The following is a 12,072-nucleotide window of genomic DNA, read 5'->3' on the forward strand; positions in this document are numbered from 1 at the left end:
CATGGCAAACAAGAACAGGCTCTGATGTCCCACCCCCCACCCTGAACTCAACTCTAACTCCTACCACATACCTTACAACTATTTCACTATTCTCATACATGACTTTATTCTCTGTCACTTCTGATTTCCTTATACAGAACCGTTATTATTATTATTAGCAGTAGTAGTGATCATAATAATAATAATAATAAAAACAAAAATGGAAATAAAGTAAACAGGAAACAACGCTGCATCGGTTATTGAATGTGCTCGTAAAGCATCCTTGTTTGTTAATCAGTTTGCTTTTAGGCCCTGGAATGCTGTATATTCTATCTAATAGCAACACCTGGTGGGTGAAAATTAAATAGCACACGCAGAGGCGTGAGCTCGGCCAATACATCGTATTTAATATTCTGCACGTCCTTACTACGGCGGCGTGCTATACATTACACGCTTTAAGTATCCCCTGATCGATACCTAAATTAGCACTTGAAATACTTTAGTGCTTTGTCACGCTGAAACGCAGTTTATATTGATGTGCAAGGACTGCAGCTTTACAGGAACCCATTTTCTTATTCTAAGCTCTACACGGAACTGAAAAAGGTTACACCAGTAATGCTAACCAGCTGTGCAGCTAGTGTCACCGGTGTTGTCGCTGACAGCCTGTCACTTACCTTGCTGCTGTAACTATAATCTTGTTAGTAGATACAGAGTTGAATGACAGTGGCTGTGTTGCCTGTGCGTTAGTGTTTTACTAAAATTTCGTGGAGCTGAGACGCTGAAAATGAGAGAAGGGTAAGTAGATGGCTCCGTAGCTAACATTGACGAGTTAGCTAGGTGGCTAACTTAAAAAGCTACATATAAGACTGCTAACAGCACTAGCAAGGTAAGGACAGCTTAGTAGTTAGCATTTCAGTTACTCAGCTAACTCGGCTGCAGCGAGTGGTCATTTAATGGGGTTAAACTCGTTTGTATAGCCAGCAAATTCAAAGCATGGTGTGTCAGTCGTGACTGATTTGACAGCTTCTTTTGACAGGCCAAAAAAATACTGAGTGATGACTGGCTGCTCTTAACGATCGACGATCAGTTAAATTAGATACCAACTGCCAAAGCTCTGCTAACACCAGTCGTATGAGCTTTTCACCAGGCTGACAGCAGCTGTCAACGCTTTTCCTTGTGGGTGGGGTCGAGACATTTTTTTCCCTTCGTAAGATTTCCATCTTCATCTTTTCAGCATACATTACCTTAATTTCCCGTACTAAACTCAGCAGTGCACACATCTTACCGCCACCTGATAAGCCAGTATATTCACCAGGGTTTGGTTCCCATCACCTTTCGGTTGGCTGAGCACACCTGATTCCTCCTATAGGTTGCTGATATAGCAGGAGGCGGAAAACAGACCCACTGCAGTCAAACACATTATTCAGTGATGTTTTACTATTACTGTTATTATAAAAATGATACAGTCCTGGTTTAAGTATATGAATGTTTTTAGACAGAATACATAGGGGTCCTTCCATGTCAACTAACCAAATGCCACGAGCTTTGACTTATGATAGTGAAATAAAATTGTGATAAAATATATTTTCATCATGTTTTGTGCTTCATTATTTCTAAAGCTAAAGACTGTAGTTCATACATATTTTAGCCTTGTGCATGAGACGCACAATGTTGATTAGAATATCGGAATATATGGTTGCTGTTGTAGGGACACGTGTCCTTTTTTATTTGTAACCCTTCTTTTAATGCTTAATTTAATTGAATGTCTGATTTCAAAAAATTGTTTTGTACAGAATAGGTTTTTGAACAAAGCTTCATGAATGCCTACAATAATTTAATCAACACTAACTGGTGTTTAATTCTTTTATTAGGTGTGATAACATAGTCTTCATTACTTCCCAGTATTGGTACATGAGCAGTATGTTCAGTTTTGCATCAGTATTTTTTTTATGAAGTAGGCTGATAACTGTTATGGATATTGTGCATGATTATATACTGATACAAGAACTTCTGTATTTGATGCAAGAACTTCTGTATTTGATGCAAGAACTTCTGTATTTGATGCAATTACCTGCCAAATCATCTTTGGTTCCCTGTGTTTTTTGATTGTGTCATTAATGTTTTTGTTTGGTTTTTATTGGTTTGCTGCAGAGTGTGTGGCCTGTGATTCAGCTCTTGTGTAGCCATGGAGAAGCCGTGGAGGTTGTGGGGGGCAATGGAGCGTTGCACCCTCACTCTGGTGTCCTGGTCCTGGGGTGCCTGTCGTGTGTCCCTTTTGGCCCTTATCCTCACCTTCCATCTATATGGAGGATTTTTTCTCCTCGCTCTCATCTTAGCATCTGTGGCAGGCATCCTCTACAAATTTCAGGATGTTCTCCTCTATTTTCCTGACCAGCCTTCCTCCTCTCGCCTTTATGTTCCCATGCCAACAGGAATCCCACATGAAAATGTGTATATTCGTACTAAGGACGGTGTCAAGCTCAACCTCATCCTGCTTCGTTACACAGGAGGGGACACATCTCCTGGAGTCACTGCTGGAAATCAAAGCTGCCCCACTTCTTCTGCTCCCCCTACGATCCTTTATTTCCATGGTAATGCAGGTAATATTGGTCACAGGGTGCCAAACGCCCTGTTAATGTTGGTCAATCTAAAAGCTAACGTGGTGCTGGTGGACTACCGTGGTTATGGAAAAAGTGAGGGTGAGCCCAGCGAGGATGGGCTCTACCTTGATGCCGAGGCCACGTTGGACTATGTCATGACCCGCCCTGATCTAGACAAAACAAAGGTGGTACTCTTTGGTCGCTCACTAGGAGGTGCCGTGGCTGTTCGATTGGCATCAGTCAACCCTCATAGAGTAGCAGCCATTATTGTTGAAAACACCTTCCTCAGCATCCCCCATATGGCAGCAACGCTCTTCTCCTTCTTGCCCATGCGCCTGCTCCCCTTGTGGTGCTATAGGAATAAGTTCCTGTCCTATAGACAGGTGGCGCTGTGCCGCATGCCTTCGCTGTTTGTGTCTGGTCTGTCTGATCAGCTCATCCCACCAGTTATGATGAAACAACTGTACGAGCTGTCTCCTGCACGGACTAAGCGCCTGGCTATCTTTCCAGAGGGCACGCACAACGACACGTGGCAGTGTCAGGGCTATTTTGCTGCTTTGGAGCAGTTCATTAAAGACCTGCTGAAGAGCCATGCCCACGAGGAGAGCGCTCAGCCTTCAGCTAGTGTCACCATTATCTAAAAAAGAAAAAAAAAAAGTCAGGGACTGACTGTTCATGGGCTTGAGTGGACTGATTGGAAAAGCTTCACTGATTCTTGGGAAGAATGTACATTTTTTTTTAATCCTTTTGTGTGGGGTTTTATTTTATTTCACTCTTTTTACCTTTCTGTAAATTTAACATGTCAAAATATTTTCACTGTTTCAAGGTTCTAAGAGAGGGTAAGAATGTCCTCCTGAGTTTGTTTGCAGATATGTATGCATGTATTTTTGACGTTTTTTAACGAATGAAGCCAGATCATACATGTCACTACACAGAAGACTTTGCTCTAGTAAGTCTGCTCGAATGAATTAAAGTCAGTGAAACAGTTTCTCTTGTTACTGCGTCCATATAGGGGCCTATGGTGTTTCAGTGAAAACTGATTGTTACTGCAGTTAAAATTTCAGTTCATCTGATAAACTGAGCTAGGCCTGATAATGCAGTCTAGGCCTTCAGTGTAAATATATTTAATTTTCTAAATTGCACTTTTCTTTTTAAACTTACCCAAGTGTTTAATTATATGAGCTAACATCTTCTGAGCAATACTTTGATCAGTGTACTTTTTTCCCTCTCCCTCTTTAAGCGTTAATCTGATGTATGTGCAACAGATTGGCATAGAAGGATATTGTTGTGATTACTGTCTATACACATACACCCTTTGAACTTTACTTTTAAAAGTAGCAGAAAGCTTCCTGTTGAATAATTATATTCAGCCACAAGTGTTTGCTGAGATGAAGCGGTCAGGAAGATGAAATGACATGTTTGATACTTCTGCCTATCAAAAATAACTTATGGACCTCTTATTTCCTGTCTAGCTGTTTCTGTTTCATTGTGATTAAGATAATCTACAAGCTGTTCTCCCTGGTTAAAATGCAATGCGCACACAAGAAAAGGTCTTTGTTTTTTAATTGGGCTTTAGGGGTTATTATGCAACATTGGCTTCTATAGTTTATGGTAAGAACCTTTTACAGCAAGTTACATTAGTGTGATATATATCTGTGCACCGAAGGAGTCATCGGTTGGTGTAATGGTCTTGCCCCTGCTGACCGCTGGAACACAATAGGGAAAAATTACATAGTTCTCATTTTGTGCAAAAAAGTATTCAGAAGATTTACAAATATTATAATGAGTCCTCAGAAGTCTAAGCAAGAGAAATTTAGTGGGTAATTTCCCAAAGTTAATACTGCAAATCAACAAGAAACTGCAGTCCAGCAAATTCTAATAGGGGGATTTTGAGGGCGGAAATTAACTTTTGAAGATTAATGAAATTCTAAGAATTATTTTTTAACAAAGACTGAGGAATGTGAACTTGCCCTATACCTCTCACCCTTTAGTCACACCATGTGAGATTTCTGGGAGGCATTACAGACATGACGAATGATTACCAAGAAAGATAGTTCTTAAAAATTTACTGTACAGCATATGGCCATTTGAATACTGAATTGAAATCATTTTAGGGAGCAAAAAAAAACCAAAACCCTGAAACTGTTTTTTTAAGAAGAGGTGTATTTAGGAATGAGGTGTAAGCTTTTTTTCTTAGCTTTTATCATCAGCATTGTAATTGTTAATTGGAGGATTCTGTCACCCCATGCTTATTTGCAAAACGGCTTTACTCACTTGGAGGGCTTTTAATGAGCTAATTAACCTTTCCTGCATGTCTTCCATGGGATGGAGCGGAGCTCGACAATTAAAACGCTATTATCAGCTCTTGCTTTCTAAATGCAGCACGCGGCAGTGCAGTGGTATCAAAGCCATTTGAACAAACTCAACAGATCTCCTTAGCCATATTTAATACTGTTTGAGAATTATGCTAAACAAAATCTGACAATGCCAGAAGACCAAATTTGTGCATCACTGTAACTTGACAAATGATCGAAATCCTACTATGAATGTAAATGGTGGTCTTAAGTGAACATGCTTTATAGAAATCGTATATTGCTGGTCTTTTCTTTGACTTATTTTACTGGCGGCACTGAACATTTTGGGACATTTTTGTATTATATCAAATCCATATGCTGAGTTAATGCACATTGTGCATACAACCATGTGAATATACACTCTTTTGGCTCCACTAGCTTTGTTTTACACTTCTGCTGTGACTTAGAATTGCACCATCCCATCATTCGAGAGAAGATTGCGGAACTTGTTGTCATTCACTTGATTTACCATTTTGTAGCCTGGTAGGAAGCAAATTTAATAATAAATGGGATATTGAGTCTTCATCCTAGCCAAATGTGCTTTTACAGTCCAACACCCTGTGGATGAAAACAAATAAAATTGAATGTCTTTTAAGTTTTTATAGAAAATCATTGGCCGATCGGATGCGACAGTGCACTGTGGGACTTTTTTTTTTCTTTATATGAATCTATTCGGAACAAATGCTGGCGAAAATGTTGCCATAACTCAGAATTGGTACGTTGCATTTTAAAGCTGGCATGTAATAACATCGAGTCTTGGCAAATTTGTATGGAAATGAACATGCACAGTCTTGACATACTTTGTGTATATCTGCCACAACCGCTCCGCTTCTGTATACTCTGAAGAAAAACTGATGATTTATTACTACAGACAAACATCTGAATGAGTTATCTTTTGACTTCTGAGTACAGCGCGGTCAGTTTGAGCAATTTTTTCCATTTTCTGGTTGTTTCTTTACGATTTTTAAACAATGTCGACAACTTCTTTTGTAAGCACACATTTTCACTTTCTATTTTCTGTACTGTAACATGCAATAAATTGATACATTAAAATCTTTTTTGTGGTTTGAGTTGGAGTTTGTGTGTGTCTGTGTGTGTGTGCTTTGTTATTCAGGGTGCTAAAACAAGTAACTTCACACTTCTGAGAATAACAGTTTTGTATGTTTTGCCATCTTGTGTTGCTGTTCACAGATGAATTTATTCACTTCCTTATTTTAGTGTGCATCTAATTCTGAAATAACGGCGGCATTATACGGTATTATTTTCACTTCTCAGTCTTAAATCACTTTACCTGTTTCGCACCTTGGCTGTTTTCCATTTTGCTGCCAGGTTCCCCTCTTGTGCCCACTCGCGTGTCAATTTTTATTAGAATGTGTGGAAGAAGACGTGTGTTTTGTGATGTGAAAACCGAGGAGTGAGAGAGAGATTTGTCAAGGCTTCTGGTCAGGCAGGAAGCTGAGTGTGGTTAGCTTAGCGGAACAATAGAGGGGAAGCTCTTTACCATTTTTTTTTGTAAAGTATTTATCCTGCGTAGTCCCTCAGACTGCACTGGATCTGGCTTCTTAAGGACAAAAGTGAGAGTTAAGGAAATCAATCTTGCTTGCAGACGGGAGTTACGGTACTACTGGAGATTCTAGAGAACATTTGATAACAAAAGCAAACATCCGCCATTCCAAATACAGTAAGAAGAGAGGGAGAGGATAGTTCAGGCGTGAAACTGGTCATGTGGCAAGTGTGAGCTCGCTCTGGAGATTGTATGGGTCCTGCAATGGCAGTTTTGGCAGGTCTTAAGCCTGGCTCTGGACAAGGGGATAGTGAAAGAATGCTGTCCTGGCCAGTTTTCCTGTTGATGCTGGCCGCTCTCAGCTCATCTTTTCTTTCAGCTTTGTCTCTGTACCAGCTGGTAGCTCTCAGAGCTGAAATAGAGCAACTTCAATCAGATGTCTCTTGTGGGAGAGAAGAGGGACAACCCAGCGCAGACAGATTGCAGGTGAGAGAACACTAGTCCACCCCCCACATGGGAACGACAGCAAGCACCCCACCTGCACAAGGTTACGAAGATGTGCAAAATATTGTATTTTAATTGCAGTTACTGTTTTTCTAAGAGCTATATCATGTCTGTGCAGGTGGAGATTCCAAACAACATCAAAGATGTTGCTCGCCAGCCCGAGTCTCCACCTGCCTTCATCCAAACACGACGAAGGAGAACGGTGTCTGGAGCAGAAGTGTTAAGTAAGACATAGAGGGTGCACTTGAGACTTACAGTTATTGTTCACGCATGAGATATTTGCAAAAATGTACGTTTTGTTTTTTCAACTCTGTTGCCTGATTAGAAAAAAGAAAAATAACACACACTTTTATTACTGGTACTATGCGTAGTGTAGAATTTTCTGTACCATTGTTAACCCGTGTTTAATTGTGCATAGAGGTTTCTTTTTTTCTTTTTTTTTTTGGTCAGGGGGGATGGAGGGTGTTAAATCCCGCCACACTAAGTTCCCCAGACACACTGTTTACTTTAACATACCAATGACCACATTTTCTTAACAATCCCAAAAAATCTCATGTGGTCAGATATTGCTGTTAGTTGATTAATGTGCAAAGCATAAGGCCAAATTTATTGAGCTGCTGGGCACCAATGATGCACTTTTGCCCAAAAATGGGAGAAAAAAAAAATGATGGATAAGAACGAACAAGAGTAACGGTTAAGGAACAAGCTTTGTTGAGACAGAAAAGAAACAACTTTTAAAAATAGTTTCCTCTTGTGTTTGCTCGCAGTTTCTCAGTCTTTCCTGCAGATGCTGGCAAACGACAGCAGAAAAAACTACGTGAAAGGTACAAGATGTTAGACCATAACTGTGACATTTTGTTTTGATTTGTCTGTTTGTTTAACTTACCTCTGGTTTGTATTTACCTCTTGTTTCATATTGAGATCTTTTGGTCTTTGCAAACTAATCAGAGCCATTGTTACAAAGTCAGAATTTAGACTCACAAATATGGTGACTGTTACAAAAGATGTATCTTTATGTGCTGTGGGGCATTTTCCATAATGATGTTATGTTTTGGTTTAGAAATTTTAAGAGATACGTACACAGGCATCCCTTGGCAGCCTGGGTTAAAGAGAGGCACTGCCCTGGAGGCCGAAGGTGACCGCATTTTAGTGCGAGAGGAGGGCTTCTATTATGTGTACAGTCAGGTATGTCCTTTTTTGAAATTGTCATTCCATGATTTTGCCACAGGGGGGTGCTGCCAGTCCGTTTCCAAATCATCAGATATTATTTCCCCCCTTACAAACGGTGCAGAAAAAAGGGTGTGCAGAATCTAAACATGCAGCTGGTTGAGAGACCTTGAACAAAGGTCAGATAAAGAAGAGAATATATAAATTATGCGTGCATAATAAATTAGGTACCAAATGCTGTAGCACCAATGCCCCCACCACACCCCGTGGTTTTAACCTGGTGGTTCTGATGTGCACAGGTCTTCTACAGGGACAACACCTTTGCAATGGGTCACGTGGTGTTCCGGTGGAAGACAAACGTTGTTGGAAACGAGCCTCAGTATGTGTCCCTGTTCCGCTGCATCCAAAACATGAACCCTGTCCAATCGTTCAACACCTGCTACACAGGAGGTGAATCTGTGTTATTGTATTTGCCCAGATATGTTCTTCCTTTAAACAACAGTTCTTGTGGAGGTTAATCAACCCACTTCCTCTTTTGTCAAGCTGTCAAGCATTTGTTTGTGTGTTTTTGTATGCGTGTTGGTGCTTCAGTTTAAGGAGTGCGTGGTAAGGGAAAATACCAATTCAAGGTCTGATGCAGACATTTACATCCCTCAGGTATTGTGAAGCTGGAGGCTGGGGACTACTTGGAGCTTCTGATCCCCCGGGCCACAGCAGACGTGTCCCTGAGTGGAGATTCCACCTTTCTGGGTGCTCTCAAACTGGCTTAAACTGTGCCACCTCACATCGGACCCAAGGGGAGACGTTAAAGCCATGAAGTGCCAGAGATGGGGGAATGGCAGCAACATACTACATTTCTTGGTGACCTTGACTGACTTGGTGTTGTGACAAAAACACAGGAAGCAGCCATTTCACCACTGGCTGAATGATGTACTGTGCAACTTCTAGCTTGTTAAGCCTGAGCAAACACAAGAGAGACAGAGGGTTAAAGGTTAAGGTCTGTCCTTTTTATTATGTTCATGCATTATATTCATTTGTGCCATACATATATACATTGTAAGAAACTGTTAGAATCAAGTAAGCTTTCTTCAAATAGTCGCACACGTGGCAAGGACCAAATATTAATCACATAATCTTTCATTCAGCAGCAGCCACATTACTGCATAACTCAGATGGTTCTTCTTATATGCTTTATTAGTCCAGATATAAAGACATAAGCCAGCATGACTCACTTGATATGAATATTCAGATGCAATAACGTGACAATTCTTGCACAAGACATTCTGAGTGGAGGCTGATGTTCCATCAATAACCACAAGAAGGAAAGAGGTGTGTGTGTGTGTGTGTGTGTGTGTGTGTGTGTGTGTGTGTGTGTGTGTGTGTGTGTCAGAACAAAAGCAAAGAAAGAAATAAGGTTGATCAGGAGCAGCAATACCCTATTTTTAGCCTGAGGCAAAACTCTAGGCAGATGATGTCTTCATTTTCAAAGGAACTGATCAATGAATTTGCCATGCACGAATGCATGAAAGCCCAGGAGAAAATAGTGACACTTTTTCAGTGTATTTTTCAGTCTAGATTTTGCTAGAGATGGAGTGAACGTTATACCCGAGAGTGTGTTCTTATATATTCTGGACAATATTAATACATTCGCAGCAAACGGTTTTAATTACAGTACATTATGTGATTTTTTTTATGCCATAAATCATGCAGTATTATCAGTACTTTACATACTGTATAGGATCAGAGGGATTGTTTAGTTTTAATCTTTACTGACTGTCAGTGGTTTTGTATTATAATTGTCATATCACAGGTAAAAAATAAACAATTAGTCACAAAAAAGGTTTTCTCTTACATGAGTTTTTCGTGCGATACAACATCTCAGGAAAACACAGATTTGTACATGGGAAAGGAAAATGTTAAGCAAAATGCTACACAACTTAACATGACTTTGCCATGACATGATATGATATAAAATTATAACACATAGCTCAAGTATTTCACACAATTTCCTTGTATTCAAAACACAATTCATTAACAGGAGAATCTGGCTTCTATCTGGCTGCCAGGAAACCCATATGAAAACAGTGACAGTCAAAAACAAATGTTTTTGTTCCACAACTATTCAATGGTAAGCCCAGTTTAAGTAAACTACTTAAACTGTTGATTTTAGACAAGACACACACCACTGTTTACATCGGTTGCTGAGCGGAGCAGGCAAACAATTCAGCTTCCTGGGTTTCAGGATGTATGGTTCCCAGGGTTCCCTGGGAACCATACACCTCTCCCTGTGGTGAATAAATCTGAGAAATGACTCAGATTAATGTAACCAGCTAACTTGGAACGTTATAATTTTGGTGATAATAAATTTACTAAGGGAGGTGAAAGGCCTGAGTCTGGAAGTGTGGTCAGAGGGTGATTAAAACTGCCAAGGACATCATTTGCACCAGTCTGCAGAGCATCAGCAATACCAGACCATACTGAACCCAACTACAGCTTTTTCACCTGCTGCCACCTGGGAAGCACCGTAGATGTATCCACTGCAGGACATTTTATTTTCTCATCTTAATACTTCTCTTTAATACTTTGCTATTTATTAAATACAGTTAATATTTTTAATGACTAAATTATTATTCATAAATGTTTATTTTATGTGTTTTGCTAATACCATAAATGGTATTCATATAGTGCTTTTTACAACAAGCCTCATTCAGTCGTAAATACTTAAGCACCCTGTCCAGCATTACACACATACTCACACAGATGCATTTGAATGTGATTGTGTGAATGCTAATGTGTTGACATGCAGACTAGAGTAGCCAGGGACTGAACAATCGACCCGACCTACCTCCTCTACCTCCTCAGCCAGAGCTGCCTCAAATAAAGGGCCTGCATCTTCTACCATGTTTTAAAACCTCCTGACATAATGGCAGTTAAAATGAAATATGAATCTTCAAACTGTAGAGGTTGATTTTTTTTAGTATTTTGGATTTCTCTTTATCTGAGATATTCTTTCTATGTAAACTGGCCGTCTGTCTGTCGTGGCAAAGAGTAAGACAAAGCCCAGTGGGTGGTCACTTCTTCAACAGCCATTCTGCCCTCGGAGTCCGTTTGACAAGCACTGAAATCAAAAGTGGGGGAGGGAAGAAGTCTAAAATAGAAGTCTTGAGAAGCTAGATGTTAAATTGACTCAAAGATCCCAAATATGTATCAGTGCAAGAGTACATGGAAGAGAGACCCTGAAGTTGAAATGCACAAGGAGAGTGGGTCAGGTCAGAGAACCGGAGCCATTGAAGTCAGAGAAGCTCTTTGATGATGTGGTAAACAGAGCGGGCGGCTGGGCAAACATCAATTGAGAAAAAAAAAAAAAAAAAGGGGGGGGGGGGGGGGGTAGAGAAGAGGGAAGAGTGGAGCAAAGACCTCTGCTATAAATGTGTCAAGCATGATGCTCCTCCTCCTCTGGGTCAAAAATGTCTTCGTGCGGTGCCATGGTGACGAATTGTGCCTTGGCGGAAACTGATGTCATTTTGGGCTCCGCTCTCAAAAGAGAAACCAGTGTCTGACCGGAGAATGAGGAAATGATACCTGCTGTGCGCTCATGCTGGCACTGTGTGTAGTTCACACACCCGTGCACTCACAGTGCGTGTATACAGTGTTTAAAATATCAAAGACGCACAAAGCAGATATTCCGAAACGTCTGTAAAATCATATTTTAAAGAGCGTCTTAAAGAAATAAAGATGAAAAACAGCTCTACAAATGACCTTTTTACCTGTTCTGTTTTATTCAACAGCTACACAAGGCACATTATCTACTCTGACAGAGAAGTAAGTTTACTTAAAGGAGTGCTGTTATACTAACAGTGGGTAAATTCCAAGAAATCTTCAGTTTCAATTCATTTATTTTCTCATTTCTCCAACTCTATCCCTTGTGGGTTTCACTATCTCTTTGTTCCCATCTGTACTTCCC

General features: G+C 40.3%; 2 protein-coding genes across 2 annotated transcripts; both read left to right on the plus strand.

Moving 5' to 3' along the window:
* Positions 1–386: 386 nt before the first annotated feature.
* abhd13 (abhydrolase domain containing 13) lies at positions 387–5,990 on the plus strand. Its single transcript, XM_084908314.1, has 2 exons — positions 387–774; positions 2,131–5,990. The coding sequence occupies exon 2, from the start codon at positions 2,165–2,167 to the stop codon at positions 3,218–3,220; it is 1,056 nt and encodes a 351-aa protein (XP_084764440.1). The 5' UTR covers positions 387–774; positions 2,131–2,164; the 3' UTR covers positions 3,221–5,990.
* A 195-nt stretch (positions 5,991–6,185) lies between these two features.
* On the plus strand, positions 6,186–9,934 carry tnfsf13b (TNF superfamily member 13b). Its single transcript, XM_084908315.1, has 6 exons — positions 6,186–6,923; positions 7,060–7,165; positions 7,709–7,765; positions 8,002–8,126; positions 8,408–8,558; positions 8,766–9,934. The coding sequence occupies exons 1-6, from the start codon at positions 6,690–6,692 to the stop codon at positions 8,876–8,878; spliced, it is 786 nt and encodes a 261-aa protein (XP_084764441.1). The 5' UTR covers positions 6,186–6,689; the 3' UTR covers positions 8,879–9,934.
* Positions 9,935–12,072: the final 2,138 nt, after the last annotated feature.

Source organism: Perissodus microlepis, chromosome 16, assembly GCF_051167445.1.
Source record: "Perissodus microlepis isolate ML-2025 ecotype Zambia chromosome 16, ASM5116744v1, whole genome shotgun sequence".
Lineage (NCBI taxonomy): Eukaryota > Metazoa > Chordata > Actinopteri > Cichliformes > Cichlidae > Perissodus > Perissodus microlepis.

What these genes read in the sequence shown, in the direction of transcription:
- abhd13 (XM_084908314.1), top strand. Translation starts at nt 2,165, where the DNA reads ATGGAGAAGCCGTGGAGGTTGTGGGGGGCAATGGAGCGTTGCACCCTC.
- tnfsf13b (XM_084908315.1), top strand. Translation starts at nt 6,690, where the DNA reads ATGGGTCCTGCAATGGCAGTTTTGGCAGGTCTTAAGCCTGGCTCTGGA. An exon ending in CCAGCGCAGACAGATTGCAG is followed by an intron (nt 6,924 to 7,059) that starts GTGAGAGAACAC and finishes ATGTCTGTGCAG; the next exon opens with GTGGAGATTCCAAACAACAT. An exon ending in CAACACCTGCTACACAGGAG is followed by an intron (nt 8,559 to 8,765) that starts GTGAATCTGTGT and finishes TACATCCCTCAG; the next exon opens with GTATTGTGAAGCTGGAGGCT.